Genomic DNA, 25,353 nt, shown 5'->3' on the forward strand with positions numbered 1-25,353 from the left:
GATGGGGCACGTAGAATATTTATTTTCCCTGTTTGAGTAAAAACATAATATGGACGTGTCATCGTGAGCAAGACCTACTTTATTAGATAGCCGTTGTGTTCTAATGAAGAAAATCTTGATTAAAAACATTTTAATATTTTAGAATTCCAACAATAAATAAATTACTTTCTCAGTCACTGGGTTCACTCATTGTAAATACATAGGTCTGCAAAATTAAAATTGCTCAGTACATGTCTCGAGAGGTGTATGTTTACCTTACTGACTCTGATAGGAGAATATATAAATATAATCCCTGCATAGTAAAAATCATAATTTACGTATAAAGTATAAATCAGCAAACCAACTGTCATCAGCTTCAATTGGTCTAAACCATTCTTCAATGTTTTCACCAGATTGAAATCAAATATGAATATCTCGGAAGTATCAATTTGCTAAAGGAGGACATCTATAACGAACCACTTCTGATCGGAGTATTTCCTGATTATAACACCGCCCTTACATCATCTGACTTGAGGGTGCATCCTAAATAGCACCCTATTCTCTATATGCTGCACTACTTGTGACCAGAGCCCTATGGGCCCGGATTCTAAAAAAATAAGAAAAAAAAGTAGTGCACTATATAGCAAATAGTGTACCATTTAGGACGTAAGAGGGTAAAAGCAGGAGTCCCTAACAGTGCATTTGTAAAACAGTCAGCTTGTAACAGAGCACAGTCACTTCATGACACATCAGCATGATCAGCAACAAAGAGGGCATTCATTCTTCCTCAACAAGACTTTAGGTCATTCTCTTCTTCTTCTTCGCCATATGAGATCTCCAACTCAAGGAGAGAGAGTCTGTCCGAGTTTTGGTGTGCAGTGAAGTCACAGTCCCGAATGTTGAAAAGCGTACGTATTTACAGGCAATAAAATTGTTTTTTTTGCGGTTTCGATATAACTACCTAAAAGAGAGAGCAAAAAACGATTTAGTTTCAACATGTGCACTCTGTTCATGGGACTCATAACTTAGTTATAACATAGTTAGGCCTTCATAACATACATGGGACTCATAACTTAGTTATAACATAGTTAGGCCTTCATAACATACATGGGACTCATAACTTAGTTATAACATAGTTAGGCCTTCATAACATACATGGGACTCATAACTTAGTTATAACATAGTTAGGCCTTCATAACATACATGGGACTCATAACTTAGTTATAACATAGTTAGGCCTTCATAACATACATGGGACTCATAACTTAGTTATAACATAGTTAGGCCTTCATAACATACATGGGACTCATAACTTAGTTATAACATAGTTAGGCCTTCATAACATACATGGGACTCATAACTTAGTTATAACATAGTTAGGCCTTCATAACATAGTGGCAAGAAGAAGTGTGTGAACCCTTTGAAATTACCTGTAATTTCTCAAAAATTGGTCATCAAATTTGATCTGATCATCTAAGTCACAACAAGACAAACAGTCTGCTTAAACTAATAACACAAATGGTATTTTTCTTGTCTATATTGAATACATCATTTAAATAATCACAGTGTAGGTTGGATAAAGTATTTGAACCCCCCGAGGCTAATGACTTCTCCAAAAGATAAAACTGGAGTCAGCTAACCTGGAGTCAGGAGTCAGCTAACCTGGAGTCAGGAGTCAGCTAACCTGGAGTCAGGAGTCAGCTAACCTGGAGTCAGGAGTCAGCTAACCTGGAGTCAGGAGTCAGCAACCTGGAGTCAGGAGTCAGCTAACCTGGAGTCAGGAGTCAGCTAACCTGGAGTCAGGAGTCAGCTAACCTGGAGTCAGGAGTCAGCTAACCTGGAGTCAGGAGTCAGCTAACCTGGAGTCAGGAGTCAGCTAACCTGGAGTCAGGAGTCAGCTAACCTGGAGTCAGGAGTCAGCTAACCTGGAGTCAGGAGTCAGCTAACCTGGAGTCAGGAGTCAGCTAACCTGGAGTCAGGAGTCAGCTAACCTGGAGTCAGGAGTCAGCTAACCTGGAGTCAGGAGTCAGCTAACCTGGAGTCAGGAGTCAGCTAACCTGGAGTCAGGAGTCAGCTAACCTGGAGTCAGGAGTCAGCTAACCTGGAGTCAGGAGTCAGCTAACCTGGAGTCAGGAGTCAGCTAACCTGGAGTCAGGAGTCAGCTAACCTGGAGTCCAATCAATGAGACGAGATTGGAGATGTTGGTTAGAGCTGCCTTGCCCTATAAAAAAAACACTCGCAAAATGTGAGTTTTCTATTCACAAGAAGCATTGCCTGATGTGACCCATGTCTCGAACAAAAGAGATCTCAGAAGACCCAAGATGAAGAATTGTTGACTTGCATAAAGCTGGAAAGGGTTACACAAGTATCTCTAAAACCCTTGATGATCATCAGTCCACAGTAAAACAAAATGTCTATAAATGGAGAAAGTTCAGCACTGTTGCTACTCTCCCTAGGAGTGGCTGTCCTGCAAAGGTGACTGTAAGAGCAGAGTGCAGAATGATCAATGAGGTTAAAAGAATCCTATAGTGTCAGCTAAATACTTACAGAAATCTCTGGAACATGCTAACATCTCTGTTGACGAGTCTACGATACATAAAACACTAAACAAGAATGGTGTTCATGGGAGGACACCACGGAAGAAGCCACTGCTGTCCAATAAAAACAAATTTGCATAATTGCACCTGGATGTTCCACATCGGTACTGGAAATATATTCTGTGGACAGATGAAACTACAGTTGAGTTGTTTGGAAGGAACACACACCACTATGTGTGGAGAACAAAAAGGCACAGCACACCAACATCAAAACCTCATCCCAACTGTAAAGTCTGGTGGAGGGAGCATCATGGTTTGGAGCTGCTTTGCTGCCTCAGGGCCTCGACAGCTTGCCATCATCGACGGAAAAATGAATTCCCAAGTTTATCAAGACATTTTGCAGGAGAATGTTATGTTATCTGTCCGCCATCCAGTGGAACAGTCACTTTACAATAGTGCATCTAAATCTTAAAGGGGGGGTGGGGGTGAGAGGGATTACTTATCCTAGCCAAGGAATACCTAGGATAGGATAAGTAATCCCTCTCACCCCCCCTTTAAGCTTTAGATGCACTATTGTAAAGTGACTGTTCCACTGGATGTCATAAGGTGAATGCACCAATTTGTAAGTCGCTCTGGATAAGAGCGTCTGCTAAATGACTTAAATGTAAATGTAAAATTGAAGCTCAACAGAAGTTGTGTGATGCAACAGGACAACGACCCAAAACACAGAAATAAATCAACAACAGAATGGCTTGAACAGAAGAAATACGCCTTCTGGAGTGGCCCAGTCAGTCCTGACCTTCTGGAGTGGCCCAGTCAGAGTCCTGACCTTCTGGAGTGGCCCAGTCAGAGTCCTGACCTTCTGGAGTGGCCCAGTCAGAGTCCTGACCTTCTGGAGTGGCCCAGTCAGAGTCCTGACCTTCTGGAGTGGCCCAGTCAGAGTCCTGACCTTCTGGAGTGGCCCAGTCAGTCCTGACCTTCTGGAGTGGCCCAGTCAGAGTCCTGACCTTCTGGAGTGGCCCAGTCAGAGTCCTGACCTTCTGGAGTGGCCCAGTCAGAGTCCTGACCTTCTGGAGTGGCCCAGTCAGAGTCCTGACCTTCTGGAGTGGCCCAGTCAGTCCTGACCTTCTGGAGTGGCCCAGTCAGTCCTGACCTTCTGGAGTGGCCCAGTCAGAGTCCTGACCTTCTGGAGTGGCCCAGTCAGTCCTGACCTTCTGGAGTGGCCCAGTCAGAGTCCTGACCTTCTGGAGTGGCCCAGTCAGTCCTGACCTTCTGGAGTGGCCCAGTCAGAGTCCTGACCTTCTGGAGTGGCCCAGTCAGAGTCCTGACCTTCTGGAGTGGCCCAGTCAGAGTCCTGACCTTCTGGAGTGGCCCAGTCAGAGTCCTGACCTTCTGGAGTGGCCCAGTCAGAGTCCTGACCTTCTGGAGTGGCCCAGTCAGAGTCCTGACCTTCTGGAGTGGCCCAGTCAGAGTCCTGACCTTCTGGAGTGGCCCAGTCAGAGTCCTGACCTTCTGGAGTGGCCCAGTCAGAGTCCTGACCTTCTGGAGTGGCCCAGTCAGAGTCCTGACCTTCTGGAGTGGCCCAGTCAGAGTCCTGACCTTCTGGAGTGGCCCAGTCAGAGTCCTGACCTTCTGGAGTGGCCCAGTCAGAGTCCTGACCTTCTGGAGTGGCCCAGTCAGAGTCCTGACCTTCTGGAGTGGCCCAGTCAGAGTCCTGACCTTCTGGAGTGGCCCAGTCAGAGTCCTGACCTTCTGGAGTGGCCCAGTCAGAGTCCTGACCTTCTGGAGTGGCCCAGTCAGAGTCCTGACCTTCTGGAGTGGCCCAGTCAGAGTCCTGACCTTCTGGAGTGGCCCAGTCAGAGTCCTGACCTTCTGGAGTGGCCCAGTCAGAGTCCTGACCTTCTGGAGTGGCCCAGTCAGAGTCCTGACCTTCTGGAGTGGCCCAGTCAGAGTCCTGACCTTCTGGAGTGACCCAGTCAGAGTCCTGACCTTCTGGAGTGGCCCAGTCAGAGTCCTGACCTTCTGGAGTGGCCCAGTCAGAGTCCTGACCTTCTGGAGTGGCCCAGTCAGAGTCCTGACCTTCTGGAGTGGCCCAGTCAGAGTCCTGACCTTCTGGAGTGGCCCAGTCAGAGTCCTGACCTCAACCTGAGTGGCCCAGTCAGAGTCCTGACCTTCTGGAGTGGCCCAGTCAGAGTCCTGACCTTCTGGAGTGGCCCAGTCAGAGTCCTGACCTTCTGGAGTGGCCCAGTCAGAGTCCTGACCTAAACCCCATTGAGATGCTGTGGCATGACCTTGAGAGCAGTTCACACCAGACATCCCAAGAATATTGCTGAACTAAAACAATTTTGTAAAGAGGAATGGTCCAAAATTCCTCCTGACCGTTGTGCAGGTCTGATCCACAACTACAGAAAACGTTTGGTTGAGGTTATTGCTGCCAAAGGAGGGTCAACTAGTTATTAAATCCAAGGGTTCACATACTTTTCCCACCCTGCACTGTGAATGTTTACACAGTGTGTTCAATAAAGACATGAAAACATATAATTGTTTGTGTTTTATTAGTTTAAGCAGACTGTGTTTGTCTGTTGTTGTGACCTAGATGAAGATCAGATCAAATTTTATGACCAATTTATGCAGAAATCCAGGTATTTCCAAAGGGTTCACATACTTTTACTTGCCATTGTACATAGTTCAGTAGGACTTCATAACTAACCCAATGGGGACACTACAACAACAGAGCCTTATATAGAGACAGACTGTGCCTGACTGAGTCCATAATGGCATCCTATTCCCTATAGTGTCCCATGGGCCCTGGTCAAAAGTAGTGCACTATGAAGGGAATAGGGCACCATTTGGGTTGTTTTAGTGGTGAGCTCTTACCTATCAGTGTGGCGATCAACAGCCTTCCTTTATATTTAACCACCCAAGGAAACGGAGATGTCAGACAGCCTGGAGCAGCTCGGTGTGCCCATCTTCTGAGCCCTCTGGTACAACTCATTGTCTCCAAAATAGCGAGCTCGATACAGCAGGCCCTCCTCTGGAACACAACAACAAAGTACAACGGCTCAGTCCCCAATATTTCCCAGAAGTCTGCGCTCCATGTCGTGGATTTAAAAGCATATGATTGTTGTAAGCATTGTCTGGAGTGAGTTTCCACTATCGTTAAATACATGCAAGAAAGTGAGCAAGTGGACACCTTGGCAGAAGAACTGTGATGTAGTCTAAGACAAACGCCTACTTGGGCATCCAGTACAATACAAGTTCAATAAGATAACAGGAAGTACAATACAAGTTCAATAAGATAACAGGAAGTACAATACAAGTTCAATAAGATAACAGGAAGTACAATACAAGTTCAATAAGATAACAGGAAGTACAATACAAGTTCAATAAGATAACAGGAAGTACAATACAAGTTCAATAAGATAACAGGAAGTACAATACAAGTTCAATAAGATAACAGGAAGTACAATACAAGTTCAATAAGATAACAGGAAGTACAATACAAGTTCAATAAGATAACAGGAAGTACAATACAAGTTCAATAAGATAACAGGAAGTACAATACAAGTTCAATAAGATAACAGGAAGTACAATACAAGTTCAATAAGATAACAGGAAGTACAATACAAGTTCAATAAGATAACAGGAAGTACAATACAAGTTCAATAAGATAACAGGAAGTACAATAGAGAGGCTGCTGAAAAGAGGATCCTAATTCCTTTGCATTTTGCCCAGACAACCAATCATCTGAATGATGTGTTGTAATGCAAAACTGCTGTGCGTCTTTCCCCTGCCATGGAAACAGCGGTGGCTGGCACTTTAAAATAGGAGGGCAGGCTGATAGTAATGCCTGGAACAGAATAAATGGAATTGTACCATTCCTAGGGTCCGAGAAAATCCGCAATGTTGAGAATGAGGACGGAATCACGGAATCACGGAATCCAGACATTAAAATGGAATCCAACAATGTATTGAACTTCGTAGGGAATCAAGTAAATTAATAAAAAACTTAATTTTATCATAAGACAAGAACAGAGTGAATCAGTGATTGGTATTTCCTGCAACTTTCTGAAGAGCCAATGAGAATTCCCCGTCTGTATGTGTGGTGTGTCGCCGTTAGCGATGCTGCTAATGAATGGTCTTTCTGGACATGGGAAAGCCTTTCCTTATCCAAAATCCTCCTCACATTAAATGTCATCTAGGAAGCAGGCCATGCTGACCTGGCAGAACCACATGAGGAAGATTATTGTGGCCATTTTGTTTTACAAAAACACCTCTAAAACAAACAGCCTCAATACACTGGAATTCAAATGGTAACTACACCCAAACATTGATCAACATTATCCCAGACCTTAAGGGTTCTCCTGATGTGGTTTAAGCATTGTTGTGGACTTAGAAAATAACTGAATACAAAATTTTAAAAAGTGATTGAGAGCAAAAACATGAAACTGTAGGAAATTGAAACCTGAGAAAACAAAATGGAAAAAACTGAATCAGGCAAAACAAATATATATATATTTTTAGGTCCCTACATTCCATTCACTCTATTTCAGCCATTATTATGAGCCGTCCTCCCATCACCAGCCTCCTCTACATGTGAAGAAGTGCCATTTCTTCACAAAGGGTATTGCTTTCTGGTACTGTGTTATCCATCTTACGTTACAGCAAACAGGACACAACCGGTAAAGGTCGGATCAGAACACCTGAAACCTCCAAACTAAACCATTAAAACACTCCTCCAGGACACATTCATTTAAAAGTAGCCAGCCACGTGGAATTGACCGCAGGGCACAACACATCACGGGGGGCAAACTACCTGCCCTCCAGGACACCAACACCCTATGTCACAGGAAGGCCATAAAGATCATCCAGGACAATAACCACCCGATGTCACAGGAAGGCCATAAAGATCATCAAGGACAATAACCACCCGATGTCACAGGAAGGCCATAAAGATCATCAAGGACAATAACCACCCGATGTCACAGGAAGGCCATAAAGATCATCCAGGACAATAACCACCCGAGCCACTGCCTGTTCACCCCACTACCATCCAGAAGGTGAGGTCAGTACAGGTGCATCATCACCACCCGAGCCACTTCCTGTTCACCCCGCTACCTTCCAGAAGGTGAGGTCAGTACAGGTGCATCATCACCACCCGAGCCACTGCCTGTTCACCCCGCTACCATCCAGAAGGTGAGGTCAGTACAGGTGCATCATCACCACCCGAGCCACTTCCTGTTCACCCCGCTACCTTCCAGAAGGTGAGGTCAGTACAGGTGCATCATCACCACCCGAGCCACTTCCTGTTCACCCCGCTACCTTCCAGAAGGAGAGGTCAGTACAGGTGCATCATCACCACCCGAGCCACTTCCTGTTCACCCCGCTACCTTCCAGAAGGTGAGGTCAGTACAGGTGCATCATCACCACCCGAGCCACTTCCTGTTCACCCCGCTACCTTCCAGAAGGAGAAGTCAGTACAGGTGCATCAAAGCTGGGACCGAGAGACTGAAAAACAGCTTCTATCTCAAGGCCATCAGACTGTTAACCAGCCGTCACTAACACAGAGAGACTGAATAACAGCTTCTATCTCAAGGCCATCAGACTGTTAACCAGCCATCACTAACACAGAGAGACTGAATAACAGCTTCTATCTCAAGGCCATCAGACTGTTAACCAGCCATCACTAACACAGAGAGACTGAATAACAGCTTCTATCTCAAGGCCATCAGACTGTTAACCAGCCATCACTAACACAGAGAGACTGAATAACAGCTTCTATCTCAAGGCCATCAGACTGTTAACCAGCCGTCACTAACACAGAGAGGTTGCTGCACTGTTGGAGCTAGAAACACAAGCATTTCACTAAATTCGCAATAACATCTGCTAAACACGTGTATGTGACCAATAACATCTGTTAAACACGTGTATGTGACCAATAACATCTGCTAAACACGTGTACGTGACCAATAACATCTGTTAAACACGTGTACGTGACCAATAACATCTGTTAAACACGTGTATGTGACCAATAACATCTGTTAAACACGTGTATGTGACCAATAACATCTGTTAAACACGTGTATGTGACCAATAACATCTGTTAAACACGTGTACGTGACCAATAACATCTGTTAAACACGTGTACGTGACCAATAACATCTGTTAAACACGTGTACGTGACCAATAACATCTGTTAAACACGTGTACGTGACCAATAACATCTGTTAAACACGTGTATGTGACCAATAACATTTGATTTGGAGAATATTGATTAATCAATAGTACAACTTCATCATCCAAAGACAGACAAAAAAGGGTCAATGGAGAAGAAGCTTGTTAGAAAAATCAACCTGTTTCTCCTTCCAGCAGCTGTGGCTCTAAGAGTATGGTGCTGGGGTTGTGGGTTCGATTCCCACACGGATCAACATACTGAATTAGGTGTCACTGTCCACGCTGACCGTTCTGGAAGTGTCTGCTAAATGACCATGTTATTCTCACACTACAAAGTGAACATACTCTGTTGTTTCTCCTTCCAGCAGCTGTAGTTCTAAGAGTATGATGCTGGGGTTGTGGGTTCGATTCCCACACGGATCAACATACTGAATTAGGTGTCACTGTCCACGCTGACCGTTCTGGAAGTGTCTGCTAAATGACCATGTTATTCTCACACTACAAAGTGAACATACTCTGTTGTTTCTCCTTCCAGCAGCTGTAGTTCTAAGAGTATGATGCTGGGGTTGTGGGTTCGATTCCCACACGGATCAACATACTGAATTAGGTGTCACTGTCCACGCTGACCGTTCTGGAAGTGTCTGCTAAATGACCATGTTATTCTCACACTACAAAGTGAACATACTCTGTTGTTTCTCCTTCCAGCAGCTGTAGTTCTAAGAGTATGATGCTGGGGTTGTGGGTTCGATTCCCACACGGATCAACATACTGAATTAGGTGTCACTGTCCACGCTGACCGTTCTGGAAGTGTCTGCTAAATGACCATGTTATTCTCACACTACAAAGTGAACATACTCTGTTGTTTCTCCTTCCAGCAGCTGTAGTTCTAAGAGTATGATGCTGGGGTTGTGGGTTCGATTCCCACACGGATCAACATACTGAATTAGGTGTCACTGTCCACGCTGACCGTTCTGGAAGTGTCTGCTAAATGACCATGTTATTCTCACACTACAAAGTGAACATACTCTGTTGTTTCTCCTTCTAGCAGCTGTAGTTCTAAGAGTATGATGCTGGGGTTGTGGGTTCGATTCCCACACGGATCAACATACTGAATTAGGTGTCACTGTCCACGCTGACCGTTCTGCAACTGTCTGCTAAATGACCGTGTTATTCTCACACTACAAAGTGAACGTACTCTGTTGTTTCTCCTTCCAGCAGCTGTAGTTCTAAGAGTATGATGCTGGGGTTGTGGGTTCGATTCCCACACGGATCAACATACTGAATTAGGTGTCACTGTCCACGCTGACCGTTCTGCAAGTGTCTGCTAAATGACCGTGTTATTCTCACACTACAAAGTGAACATACTCTGTTGTTTCTCCTTCCAGCAGCTGTAGTTCTAAGAGTATGATGCTGGGGTTGTGGGTTCGATTCCCACACGGATCAACATACTGAATTAGGTGTCACTGTCCACGCTGACCGTTCTGGAAGTGTCTGCTAAATGACCGTGTTATTCTCACACTACAAAGTGAACATACTCTGTTGTTTCTCCTTCCAGCAGCTGTAGTTCTAACAGTATGGGGTTGTGGGTTCAATTCCCACACGGATCAACATACTGAATTAGGTGTCACTGTCCACGCTGACCGTTCTGGAAGTGTCTGCTAAATGACCATGTTATTCTCACACTACAAAGTGAATGTACTCTGTTGTTTCTCCTTCCAGCAGCTGTAGTTCTAAGAGTATGGGGTTGTGGGTTCGATTCCCACACGGATCAACATACTGAATTAGGTGTCACTGTCCACGCTGACCGTTCTGGAAGTGTCTGCTAAATGACCGTGTTATTTTCACACTACAAAGTGAACATACTCTGTTGTTTCTCCTTCCAGCAGCTGTAGTTCTAAGAGTATGATGCTGGGGGTGTGGGTTCGATTCCCACACGGATCAACATACTGAATTAGGTGTCACTGTCCACGCTGACCGTTCTGGACGTGTCTGCTAAATGAGCATGTTATTCTCACACTACAAAGTGAACATACTCTGTTGTTTCTCCTTCCAGCAGCTGTAGTTCTAAGAGTATGGGGTTGTGGGTTCGATTCCCACACGGATCAACATACTGAATTAGGTGTCACTGTCCACGCTGACCGTTTTGGAAGTGTCTGCTAAATGACCATGTTATTCTCACACTACAAAGTGAACATACTCTGTTGTTTCTCCTTCCAGCAGTTGTTTCTGAGGTTGGAGATGTAGTCATCCTCCACACTCCTCTCCACAGTCTTCAGATTCAGTCCGTTGTACTCCCTGGAGAAGTGGTCTCCCACATAGTACGGCACCCTCAAGGTCTCCGTGTACCTCTTGTGGGTGTGTCCAATAGACCTGAATTTGATGGAGATAGAAACAGAGACAGCGAGACAGAGAAAGAGACACCAGACAGAGAGATACAGACAGAGACAGCAAGAGATACAGACAGAGACAGCAAGACAGAGAGAGAGACACCGAGACAGAGATACAGAGACAGCGACACAGAGAGAGAGAGAGACAGAGAGACACAGAGACAGCAAGAGATAGACAGACAGCAAGAGATACAGACAGACAGCAAGAGATACAGACAGAGACAGCAAGAGATACAGACAGAGACAGCAAGAGATACAGACAGAGACAGCAAGACAGAGAGAGAGACACCGAGACAGAGAGAGATACAGACAGACAGCAAGAGATAGACAGACAGCAAGAGATACAGACAGACAGCAAGAGATACAGACAGACAGCAAGAGATACAGACAGACAGCAAGAGATACAGACAGAGACAGCAAGAGATACAGAGACAGCGAGACAGAGAGAGAGAAACCAGACAGAGAGAGAGAAACCAGACAGAGAGATACAGACAGAGACAGCAAGAGATACAGACAGAGACAGCAAGACATACAGACAGAGACAGCAAGACAGAGAGAGAGAGACACCAAGACAGAGAGATACAGAGAGAGAGAGACAGAGAGATACAGAGACAGCGAGACAGAGAGAGAGAAACCAGACAGAGAGATACAGACAGAGACAGCAAGAGATACAGACAGAGACAGCAAGACATACAGATAGAGACAGCAAGACAGAGAGAGAGAGACACCAAGACAGAGAGATACAGAGAGAGAGAGACAGAGAAAGACAGAGATACAGAGAGAGAGATAGAGAGAGATAGAGAGAGATACAGAGAGATACAGAGAGAGAGAGAGAGAGAGCAGTGAGTGAATTTTTATTATCGTTTTATTTAACTTGGAAAGTCAGATAAGAACAAATTCTTATTTACATCGACAGCCTACCAGGGAACAGTGGGTTAACTGCCTTGTTCAGGGGCCGAACAACAGATTTTTTTTTACCTTGTCAGCTCGGGAAATCGATCTTGTAACCTTTCAGTTACTGGACCAATGCTCTAACCACTAGGCTACCTGCTGGTTACTGGTCCAACGCTCTAACCACTAGGCTACCTGCTGGTTACTGGTCCAACGCTCTAACCACTAGGCTACCTGCTGGTTACTGGTCCAACACTAACCAATAGGCTACCTGCTGGTTACTAGTCCAACGCTCTAACCACTAGGCTACCTGCTGGTTACTGGTCCAACGCTCTAACCACTAGGCTACCTGCTGGTTACTGGTCCAACGCTCTAACCACTAGGCTACCTGCTGGTTACTGGCCCAACGCTCTAACCACTAGGCTACCTGCTGGTTACTGGCCCAACGCTCTAACCAGTAGGCTACCTGCTGGTTACTGGACCAACGCTCTAACCACTAGGCTACCTGCTGGTTACTGGCCCAATGCTCTAACCACTAGGCTACCTGCTGGTTACTGGCCCAATGCTGTAACCACTAGGCCCCCTGCTGGTTACTGGCCCAACGCTCTAACCACTAGGCTACCTGCTAGTTACTGGCCCAACGCTCTAACCATTAGACTACCTGCCATCCCAGTGAAGCAGCTTCACATGATCCAACCCACCAACACCAATCCCTTCAACTACTCTCTGACACGATCACTATAGTCTCCCACACGACAGGAGCAGTGGTGATAAACAGACAGAGGAGTAGGGTATTGGTGGTGATAGCCTGGTGGTTAGGTGCGTAGGGCCAGTAACCAAAAGGTTGCTGGATCGAATCCCGGAGTTGACATGGTAAAAATATGTCATTCTGCCCCTGAGCAAGACAGTTAACCCACTGTTCCCTGGGCGTCGATGACGTGGATGTTGATTAAGGTAGCTTCCCGCACCTCTCTGATTCAGAGGGGTTGGGTTAAATAAGGATGACACATTTCAGTTGAATACATTCAGTTGTACAACTGACTAGGTATCACACTTTCCCTTATTGCACAAGTTGACTGCAGGTATTAATTTAAAAGTAGCTACAAATATTCACATTTATTGAGAAAAGACAAATAAATAGTTTTGACGGTATTGAAAAACCATACCGTGGCTTTTTCCAAATACCCTGGTATACTGCCCAAGCCTGCCAGCCATCACCGGGCCTTAACCATGGGCCAGCCATCACCAGGCCTTAACCATGGGCCAGCCATCACCGGGCCAGCCATCACCGGGCCTTAACCATGGGCCAGCCATCACCGGGCCTTAACCACGGGCCAGCCATCACCGGGCCTTAACCACGGGCCAGCCATCACCGGGCCTTAACCACGGGCCAGCCATCACCGGGCCTTAACCACCGGGCCAGCCATCACCGGGCCAGCCATCACCGGGCCAGCCATCACCGGGCCTTAACCACGGGCCAGCCATCACCGGGCCAGCCATCACCGGGCCAGCCATCACCGGGCCTTAACCACGGGCCAGCCATCACCGGGTCTTAACCACGGGCCAGCCATCACCGGGCCTTAACCACGGGCCAGCCATCACCGGGCCTTAACCACGGGCCAGCCATCACCGGGCCTTAACCACGGGCCAGCCATCACCGGGCCTTAACCACGGGCCAGCCATCACCGGGCCTTAACCACGGGCCAGCCATCACCGGGCCTTAACCACGGGCCAGCCATCACCGGGCCTTAACCACGGGCCAGCCATCACCGGGCCTTAACCACGGGCCAGCCATCACCGGGCCTTAACCACGGGCCAGCCATCACCGGGCCTTAACCACGGGCCAGCCATCACCGGGCCTTAACCACGGGCCAGCCATCACCGGGCCTTAACCACGGGCCAGCCATCACCGGGCCTTAACCACGGGCCAAAGAGCCCCTGTTGACGACTACTTTCCCCTAAAGTCAATCTATGGCCTGTGACCTCCCTAAAGACTACCAGGCGGTGTCCCAAATGTCACCCTAGTCCCTATTTAGTGTCCTACCATTGAACAGAGCCTATAGGGATAATGCACTATATAGGGAATAGCAGGATAACATAGCAACTGGAGGATAATCCGTCCCATCAAAGACAGTTCAGCATTTTGTAATACAAGGAAAGAAGACTCATCAAATGATTGCATTATTCTGGGGGAAGTTGTGTAATAATTCAGCATAGTCACATGTATGACTATAGGAGTTTAAGACCGCACAGCTCGAGTTGCAAAACTCTGGTAAATTTTCCAAAATTCCAGATTTCCATTAATCCTGGTTGGAACATTCCCAAAAATCTCTCTCATTGTCACTCAATGCTTAGGTTTACCTCCACTGTACTCATATCCTGCCATACCCTTGTCAGTACATTATGCCTTGAATCTATTTTTCCACGCTCAGAAATCTGCTCCTTTTACTCTGTTCTGAACGCACTAGACGACCAGTTCTTACAGCTTTTAGCCGTACCCTTATCCTACTCCTCCTCTGTTCCTCTGGTGATGTAGAGGTTAATCCAGGCCCTGCAGCCCCCAGCACCACTCCCATTCCCCAGGCGCTCTCATTTGTTGACTTCTGTAACCGTAATAGCCTTGGTTTCATGCATGTTAACATCAGAAGCCTCCTCACTAAGTTTGTTTTATTCACTGCTTTAGCACACTCTGCCAACCTGGATGTTCTAGCCATGTCTCAATCCTGGCTTAGGAAGGCCACCAAAACCCCTGAAATTTCCATCCCTAACTATAACACTTTCCGACAAGATAGAACTGCCAAAGTGGGCGGTGTTGCAATCTACTGCAGAGGTAGCCTGCAGAGTTCTGTCTCACTATCCAGGTCTGTGCCCAAAACTAATCGAGCTTCTAAAAATCCACCTTTCCAGAAACAAGTCTCTCACCGTTGCCACTTGTTATAGACCCCCCCACAGCCCCCAGCTGTGCCCTGGACACCATATGTGAATTGATTTCCCCAGTCTATCTTCTGAGTTCGTACTGTTAGGTGACCTAAACTGGGATATGCTTAACACCCCGGCCACCCTATGATCTAAACTAGATGCCCTCAATCTCACACAAATTATCAAGGAACCTACCAGGTACAACCCTAAATCCGTAATCATGGGCACCCTCTTAGATATCATCCTGACCAGCAGGTAACCTATGATGAAAATTACAGGCCTCATCTTTTTAAGTGGGAGAACTTGCACAATTGGTGGCCAACTAAATACTTTTTTGCCCCACTGTATATCTCACTGGTCACCCCCAAAGCCAACACCTCCTTTGGCTGCCTTTCCTTCCAGTTCTCTGCTGCCAATGACTGGAACGAATTGCAGAAATTACTGAAGCTGGAGACTTATAGCTCCCTCTCTAAATTTAAGCATCAGCTGTCAGAGCAGCTCACCGATCACTGTACCTGTACACAGCCAATCTGTAAATAACACACCCAACTACCTCATCCCCATATTGTTATTTATCTTCTTGCTCTTTTGCACCCCAGTATCTCTACTTGAACGTCATCTGCAAATCGATCACTCCAGTGTTAATGTTAAATTGTAATTATTTTGCCTCTATGGCCTACTTATTGCCTGACCTCTCTAATCTTCTACATTTGCACACACTGTATATAGATTTTATCTATTGTGTTATTGACTGTACGTTTGTTTATCCCATGTGTAACTCTGTTTTTGTTTTTGTCGCACTGCTTTGCTTTATCTTGGGCAGGTCACAGTTGTAAATGAGAACTAGTTATCAACTGACCTACCTGGTTATATAAAAGGTTAAATAAATAAAGACCAGGCTACTCCATGAGGTGATTATCCAGGTGTGTGTGGGGGGTCAGGGGTTAGACTCACGGCCTGAAGCTGAGGCTGTAGGGGGCGGCGGAGACCATCATCTGACTGAGAGCTGACACAACAACTAGGATGACGATGGGCAGCAGCTGGACAAAGAGCGCAAAGCCTCCCTGAAAATCACAACACACAGGTTAGTTAGATAACAACAACCTGACATGGTAAACTATACAGGTTAGTTAGACAACAACAACAACCTGACATGGTAAACTATACAGGTTAGTTAGACAACAACAACAATCTGACATGGTAAACTATACAGGTTAGTTAGACAACAACAACAACAACCTGACATGGTAAACTATACAGGTTAGTTAGACAACAACAATCTGACATGGTAAACTATACAGGTTAGTTAGACAACAACAATCTGACATGGTAAACTATACAGGTTAGTTAGACAACAACAATCTGACATGGTAAACTATACAGGTTAGTTAGACAACAACAACAATCTGACATGGTAAACTATACAGGTTAGTTAGACAACAACAACAACCTGACATGGTAAACTATACAGGTTAGTTAGACAACAACAATCTGACATGGTAAACTATACAGGTTAGTTAGACAACAACAACCTGACATGGTAAACTATACAGGTTAGTTAGACAACAACAATCTGACATGGTAAACTATACAGGTTAGTTAGACAACAACAATCTGACATGATAAACTATACAGGTTAGTTAGACAACAACAATCTGACATGGTAAACTATACAGGTTAGTTAGACAACAACAACAATAACCTGACATGGTAAACTATACAGGTTAGTTAGACAACAACAACAATAACCTGACATGGTAAACTATACAGGTTAGTTAGACAACAACAATGACAAACTGACATGGTAAACTATACAGGTTAGTTAGACAACAACAATGACAAACTGACATGGTAAACTATACAGGTTAGTTAGACAACAACAATGACAACCTGACATGGTAAACTATACAGGTTAGTTAGACAACAACAACCTGACATGGTAAACTATACAGGTTAGTTAGACAACAACAACAACCTGACATGGTAAACTATACAGGTTAGTTAGACAACAACAACCTGACATGGTAAACTATACAGGTTAGTTAGACAACAACAACCTGACATGGTAAACTATACAGGTTAGTTAGACAACAACAATCTGACATGGTAAACTATACAGGTTAGTTAGACAACAACAATCTGACATGGTAAACTATACAGGTTTGTTAGACAACAACAACAACCTGACATGGTAAACTATACAGGTTAGTTAGACAACAACAATCTGACATGGTAAACTATACAGGTTAGTTAGACAACAACAACCTGACATGGTAAACTATACAGGTTAGTTAGACAACAACAACCTGACATGGTAAACTATACAGGTTAGTTAGACAACAACAACCTGACATGGTAAACTATACAGGTTAGTTAGACAACAACAACCTGACATGGTAAACTATACAGGTTTGTTAGACAACAACAATCTGACATGGTAAACTATACAGGTTAGTTAGACAACAACAACAACCTGACATGGTAAACTATACAGGTTAGTTAGACAACAACAATCTGACATGGTAAACTATACAGGTTAGTTAGACAACAACAATCTGACATGGTAAACTATACAGGTTAGTTAGACAACAACAACCTGACATGGTAAACTATACAGGTTAGTTAGACAACAACAACCTGACATGGTAAACTATACAGGTTTGTTAGACAACAACAATCTGACATGGTAAACTATACAGGTTAGTTAGACAACAACAACAACCTGACATGGTAAACTATACAGGTTAGTTAGACAACAACAATCTGACATGGTAAACTATACAGGTTAGTTAGACAACAACAACAACCTGACATGGTAAACTATACAGGTTAGTTAGACAACAACAACAACCTGACATGGTAAACTATACAGGTTAGTTAGACAACAACAACAACCTGACATGGTAAACTATACAGGTTAGTTAGACAACAACAACAACCTGACATGGTAAACTATACAGGTTAGTTAGACAACAACAACAATCTGACATGGTAAACTATACAGGTTTGTTAGACAACAACAACAACCTGACATGGTAAACTATACAGGTTAGTTAGACAACAACAACCTGACATGGTAAACTATACAGGTTAGTTAGACAACAACAACCTGACATGGTAAACTATACAGGTTAGTTAGACAACAACAATCTGACATGGTAAACTATACAGGTTAGTTAGACAACAACAATCTGACATGGTAAACTATACAGGTTAGTTAGACAACAACAACAACCTGACATGGTAAACTATACAGGTTAGTTAGACAACAACAACCTGACATGGTAAACTATACAGGTTAGTTAGACAACAACAATCTGACATGGTAAACTATACAGGTTAGTTAGACAACAACAACCTGACATGGTAAACTATACAGGTTAGTTAGACAACAACAACCTGACATGGTAAACTATACAGGTTAGTTAGACAACAACAACCTGACATGGTAAACTATACAGGTTAGTTAGACAACAACAACCTGACATGGTAAACTATACAGGTTAGTTAGACAACAACAACCTGACATGGTAAACTATACAGGTTAGTTAGACAACAACAATCTGACATGGTAAACTATACAGGTTAGTTAGACAACAACAATCTGACATGGTAAACTATACAGGTTAGTTAGACAACAACAACCTGACATGGTAAACTATACAGGTTAGTTAGACAACAACAACAACCTGACATGGTAAACTATACAGGTTAGTTAGACAACAACAACCTGACATGGTAAACTATACAGGTTAGTTAGACAACAACAACAACCTGACATGGTAAACTATACAGGTTAGTTAGACAACAACAACCTGACATGGTAAACTATACAGGTTAGTTAGACAACAACAATCTGACATGGTAAACTATACAGGTTAGTTAGACAACAACAACAACCTGACATGGTAAACTATACAGGTTAGTTAGACAACAACAACCTGACATGGTAAACTATACAGGTTAGTTAGACAACAACAATCTGACATGGTAAACTATACAGGTTAGTTAGACAACAACAATCTGACATGGTAAACTATACAGGTTAGTTAGAGTTAACTGGTAACACTGCAAAATCAACTACTGACCTTAAGCCTTGCAATCCACAGGCTAATTTCACACACACTATATGTACAAAAGTATATGGACACACTTTCAAATGAGTGAATTCGGCTATTTCAGCCACACCCGTTGCTGACAGGTATACAAAACTGAGCACGCCGCCATGCAATCTCCATAGACAAACATCTGTAGTAGAACAGCCTTACTGAAGAGCTCAGTGACTTTCAATATGGCACTGTCATAAGATGCCACCTCTCCAACAAGTCAGTTCATCAAATGTCTGCCCTGCTAGAGCTGGCCCGGGCAACTAAGTGTTGTTATGGTGAAGTGGAAACGTCTAGGAGCAACAACGGCTCAGCCGTGAAGTGGTAGGCCACACAAGCTCCCAGAACAGGACCGCCGAGCGATGTAGCCCATAGAGCATAAAAATGGTCTGTCCTCGGTTGCAACACTCACTACCGAGTTCCAAACTGCCTCTGGAAGCAACGTCAGCACAAGAACTGTTTGTCAGGAGCTTCATGAAATGGACTTCCATGGCCGAGCAGCTACACACAAACCTAAGATCACCATGCGCAATGCCAAGTGTCGGCTGGAGTGGTGTAAAGCTCACCGCCATTGGGCTCTGGAGCAGTGGAAACACGTTCTCACACTTCACCTTCTGGCAGACCGTCAGACGAATCTGGTGTTGGCAGATGCCAGGAGAACGCTACCTGCCCCAATGCATAGTGCCAACTGTAAAGTTTGGTGGAGGAGGAATAATGGTTTGGGGCTGTTTTTCATGGTTCGGGCTAGGCCCCTTAGTTCCAGTGAAGGGAAATCTTAACGCTACAGCATACAATGACATTTAAGACGATTCTGTGCTTCCAACTTTATGGCAACAGTTTGGGAAGGCCCTTTTCTGTTTCAACATGACAATGACCCTGTACACAAAGCAAGGTCCATACAGAAATTGTTTGTCGAGATCGGTGTGGAAGTGGAACTTGACTGGCCTGCACTGAGCCCTGACCTCAACTCCATCAAAAACCATTGGGATTAATTGAAACGCCGACTGCGAGCCAGACCTCATCACACAACATCAGTGTCAGACCTCACTAATGCTGTTGTGGCTGAATGGAAGCATGCCCCCACAACAATGTTCCAACATCTAGTGGAAAGCCTTCCCAGAAGAGTGGAGGCTGTTATAGCAGCAAAGGAGGGGGGGACCAACTCCATATTAATGCCCATGATTTTGGAATGAGATGTTGGACAAACATGCTTTTGATCACGTAGTGTAACAATACAGTTCTAGCCAAGTTGATCTCAGTTTGCAGGCAGTGCAAAAACAACAAGGACTCCCCTGCTGTACAGCAGCAGTACATTAGAAAGCCATTAGAAAATGCCTAAATGTATCTACTTAATGACCTGAACTGGAAAAAGTGCAATCACGAAACAATAAACCACTGGCATACCTCTCTCTGTTGTCCCCGTTGTCCCGCTGGCCTCTGATGCCCATTTCTGTATACATGAACGTTGCCTTGAGAAGCAAAACAGACCACCAATAGATAACGCATTAGCAGTGGAGGTGGCAGTAAAATATGGAGATGTAATGGTTTCTAGTGACTGCGTGTGTGTGTTGACATGCGTTGTGTGTGTGTGTGTGTTGACATGCGTTGTGTGTGTGTTGACATGCGTTGTGTGCGTGTGTGTGTTGACATGCGTTGTGTGTGTGTGTGTGTGTGCGTGTTGACATGCGTTGTGTGTGTTGACATGCGTTGTGTGTGTTGACATGCGTTGACATGCGTTGTGTGTGTGTGTGTGTGTGTTGACATGCGTTGTGTGTGTGTGTGTGTGTGTGTGTGTGTGTGTGTGACTGTGTGTGACTGTGTGTGTGTGTGACTGTGTGTGACTGTGTGTGTGTGTGTGTGTGTGTGTGTGTGTGTGTGTGTGTGTGTGTGTGTGTGTGTGTGACTGTGTGACTGTGTGACTGTGTGACTGTGTGTGTGTGTGTGTGTGTGTGTGTGTGTGTGTGTGTGTGTGTGTGTGTGTGTGTGTGTGTGTGTGTGTGTGTGTGTGTGACTGTGTGTGTGACTGTGTGTGTGACTGTGTGTGTGACTGTGTGTGTGTGACTGTGTGTGTGTGACTGTGTGTGTGTGACTGTGTGTGTGTGTGTGTCACTCACTTGCTGGAAAACCCCCTCCGAAGAACATATTGAAGAGGTCCTCGGGTGAAATATCGGCCTGGAAGTCGCCGTTGGTCTGGCCCTGTCTTGCCGGATGTCTCTTCTCCTCACCACACTGGTCATACCGTTTCCTCTTGTCAGCATTACTCAAGCAGGCGTAGGCATTTCCAATAGCTGAGGGAAAACAAACACCATTTTGGGTACCTTCAAATGACATTAAATGATATTACAATTCATTGGACCGGTTTCCTGGATACAGATTAGACTAGAAAACATTCTCAGTTTAACGCCTTTTAGTCCACTAGGTTTAATCTGTGTCCGCCAAACCGGATCCTTTGAATGGTCATCACATTCAAACAATTAAGAAAATAAGTATGGTTTGGGGGCGTACCTTTAAACGCCTCAGTGGCACCCGGTGCGTGGTTTTTGTCGGGATGGAATTTCAACGCTAATTTTCGATATGACTTCTTGAGATCATCTTCGGACGCATCTTTCTTCACTCCAAGAATCTCATAGAAGTCTTTACACTGTTTTATTCTGGAAACAAAGAAGAAGAAAACTATATAAAGACAAAACGCTCAATTGTTTCAAGATATTTTCATGTTCTGATAAGCAAGATTCATTGTGGAAAGTGGGAGTTAAACAGATGTTTGATGTTAATGTTTTAAAAGCCTTGACGCAGTTTCAATATAACATGCCATTTAGCAGATGCTTTTATCAACAAATATATATATATGGTCCCAGGTCAGCAGGAACGTTGGGCGGCAGGTAGCCTAACGGGTAAGAGCGTTGGGTGAAAAATCTGTTTGAATCCAAGCCAGCGACCTTTCACATTTAACCCCCAACAACTGTTCTCCGGGCAGGGATGACATTGATTTCGATTAAGGAAACCCCTCGCACCTCTCTGATTCAGAGGGGTTGGGTTAAAGTAACCCCTAGCACCTCTCTGATTCAGAGGGGTTGGGTTAAAGTAACCCCTAGCACCTCTCTGATTCAGAGGGGTTGGGTTACAGTAACCCTGATTCAGAGGGGTTGGGCCCCTCTCTGATTCAGAGGGGTTGGGTTAAAGTAACCCCTAGCACCTCTCTGATTCAGAGGGGTTGGGTTAAAGTAACCCCTAGCACCTCTCTGATTCAGAGGGGTTGGGTTAAAGTAACCCCTAGCACCTCTCTGATTCAGAGGGGTTGGGTTAAAGTAACCCCTAGCACCTCTCTGATTCAGAGGGGTTGGGTTAAAGTAACCCCTAGCACCTCTCTGATTCAGAGGGGTTGGGTTAAACCTCTCTGTAACCCCTAGCACCTCTCTGATTCAGAGGGGTTGGGTTAAAGTAACCCCTCGCACCTCTCTGATTCAGAGGGGTTGGGGGTTGGTTAAAGTAACCCCTCGCACCTCTCTGATTCAGAGGGGTTGGGTTAAAGTAACCCCTCGCACCTCTCTGATTCAGAGGGGTTGGGTTAAAGTAACCCCTAGCACCTCTCTGATTCAGAGGGGTTGGGTTAAAGTAACCCCTAGCACCTCTCTGATTCAGAGGGGTTGGGTTAAAGTAACCCCTAGCACCTCTCTGATTCAGAGGGGTTGGGTTAAAGTAACCCCTAGCACCTCTCTGATTCAGAGGGGTTGGGTTAAAGTAACCCCTAGCACCTCTCTGATTCAGAGGGGTTGGGTTACAGTAACCCCTCGCACCTCTCTGATTCAGAGGGGTTGGGTTACAGTAACCCCTCGCACCTCTCTGATTCAGAGGGGTTGGGTTAAAGTAACCCCTCGCACCTCTCTGATTCAGAGGGGTTGGGTTAAAGTAACCCCTCGCACCTCTCTGATTCAGAGGGGTTGGGTTAAAGTAACCCCTAGCACCTCTCTGATTCAGAGGGGTTGGGTTAAAGTAACCCCTAGCCCCTCTCTGATTCAGAGGGGTTGGGTTACAGTAACCCCTAGCCCCTCTCTGATTCAGAGGGGTTGGGTTAAAGTAACCCCTAGCACCTCTCTGATTCAGAGGGGTTGGGTTAAAGTAACCCCTAGCACCTCTCTGATTCAGAGGGGTTGGGTTAAAGTAACCCCTAGCACCTCTCTGATTCAGAGGGGTTGGGTTAAAGTAACCCCTAGCACCTCTCTGATTCAGAGGGGTTGGGTTAAAGTAACCCCTAGCACCTCTCTGATTCAGAGGGGTTGGGTTAAAGTAACCCCTCGCACCTCTCTGATTCAGAGGGGTTGGGTTAAAGTAACCCCTCGCACCTCTCTGATTCAGAGGGGTTGGGTTAAAGTAACCCCTAGCACCTCTCTGATTCAGAGGGGTTGGGTTAAAGTAACCCCTAGCACCTCTCTGATTCAGAGGGGTTGGGTTAAAGTAACCCCTAGCACCTCTCTGATTCAGAGGGGTTGGGTTAAAGTAACCCCTAGCACCTCTCTGATTCAGAGGGGTTGGGTTAAAGTAACCCCTAGCACCTCTCTGATTCAGAGGGGTTGGGTTACAGTAACCCCTCGCACCTCTCTGATTCAGAGGGGTTGGGTTACAGTAACCCCTCGCACCTCTCTGATTCAGAGGGGTTGGGTTAAAGTAACCCCTCGCACCTCTCTGATTCAGAGGGTTTGGGTTAAAGTAACCCCTCGCACCTCTCTGATTCAGAGGGGTTGGGTTAAAGTAACCCCTAGCACCTCTCTGATTCAGAGGGGTTGGGTTAAAGTAACCCCTAGCACCTCTCTGATTCAGAGGGGTTGGGTTAAAGTAACCCCTAGCACCTCTCTGATTCAGAGGGGTTGGGTTAAAGTAACCCCTAGCACCTCTCTGATTCAGAGGGGTTGGGTTAAAGTAACCCCTAGCACCTCTCTGATTCAGAGGGGTTGGGTTAAAGTAACCCCTCGCACCTCTCTGATTCAGAGGGGTTGGGTTAAAGTAACCCCTAGCACCTCTCTGATTCAGAGGGGTTGGGTTAAAGTAACCCCTAGCACCTCTCTGATTCAGAGGGGTTGGGTTAAAATAACCCCTAGCACCTCTCTGATTCAGAGGGGTTGGGTTAAAGTAACCCCTAGCACCTTAAGTAACCCCTCGCACCTCTCTGATTCAGAGGGGTTGGGTTAAAGTAACCCCTAGCACCTCTCTGATTCAGAGGGGTTGGGTTAAAGTAACCCCTAGCACCTCTCTGATTCAGAGGGGTTGGGTTAAATGAGGGGAGACACATTTTGGTTGAACGTATTCAGTTGTGCAACTGACTAAGTATCCTTTTCCATCACTTTCCTTGATACTAAATTCCATGCATCCTACTTCTTGACAGCATCCAGTTGATCTGAGGTGTAGGATTTGGCTGTCTGCGAGGCCTTCTCTCCTTGGTCCTCCTCCCCAGGTCTTCGCTGCCTTGGCCCAGTGCCATCACTGGTTCCTGACTGGTTGTCATGACCAGGGGTGAAACCATTTTTTGCAATCAAGTCCAGCAGTGCTGGAAATACAGATAAGAGAGTAACATTTAGAGGCACATTCGAGTATCGTAGTTTCCCCACAGAAACGTCTCCACTGAGCAGGCCCATTGGGGGGCAAATCTCTGATGACATCTCCCTCTTGTACAGTCAGAAGTGACTTATTCAAAGTAAACAGCGTTAAAGACCTCTAGCTATCCAGCTACACCGTTTGTATAATAACTAGCAACATGAGATTGGGTGCAACTGAATGTACTGACTACATAATCTAGCGTTAGGTAGCTCGCTAATATAACCAGCAGAATTAAACGCACTTGTGTATACTATAACAGTGACAATGCAAAACCCAGACAGATTAGATAGTTTTATATGAAAACTCGGGCGATAATTAGCTAGCTGTAGCAGTGAGATGGGTAAACGTATTTTCGTAACTATAGAGGGCCCTCAATTTCCCAAGAAAAAAAAGATATAGCCTGGATGCTAGCTGGCATTCATGTCGCTTCTCTTACCTCTCGCCTTATCCGTCGGAAAAAGTTTCTGTGCCTTTTCTAGAAATCTAACAGCCTTCTCTGCTTGATTATTTGTTAATGCAGCACTTGCAATGTCAATGCAACGCTCTGCTTCGTCCCTGTTTACTTCCATTGCGGGACGCAGCTTGAGGTAAATAAAAAATTATAATGCTATAATAGCCGTCGTAGGGCGCTTTCTAATGACGCCACGCAGTAAGTAGGGACGAGGTGGTGGGGTCACGCTGGTATTGCCTACTAGATGGAGACAAACTTTCATTAGTAACAAAGCCATCACCTACAGAGAGATGAACCTGGAGAAAGGAGCAGGCTGG

General features: G+C 45.3%; 1 protein-coding gene across 1 annotated transcript; it reads right to left on the reverse strand.

The window, feature by feature from the left end:
- LOC124041079 (dnaJ homolog subfamily B member 12-like) lies at nt 1-25,178 on the reverse strand. Its single transcript, XM_046358239.1, has 9 exons — nt 25,022-25,178; nt 24,364-24,535; nt 21,499-21,644; nt 21,108-21,281; nt 20,398-20,462; nt 15,842-15,951; nt 10,888-11,060; nt 5,394-5,550; nt 1-940 (listed from the first exon to the last, which is right to left on the reverse strand). Exons 1-8 carry the CDS (start codon nt 25,152-25,154, stop codon nt 5,429-5,431), a joined length of 1,095 nt encoding a protein of 364 aa, XP_046214195.1. The 5' UTR covers nt 25,155-25,178; the 3' UTR covers nt 1-940; nt 5,394-5,428.
- Nucleotides 25,179-25,353: the final 175 nt, after the last annotated feature.

This window comes from Oncorhynchus gorbuscha, linkage group LG08 (genome assembly GCF_021184085.1).
Source record: "Oncorhynchus gorbuscha isolate QuinsamMale2020 ecotype Even-year linkage group LG08, OgorEven_v1.0, whole genome shotgun sequence".
In the NCBI taxonomy this organism is placed as follows: domain Eukaryota; kingdom Metazoa; phylum Chordata; class Actinopteri; order Salmoniformes; family Salmonidae; genus Oncorhynchus; species Oncorhynchus gorbuscha.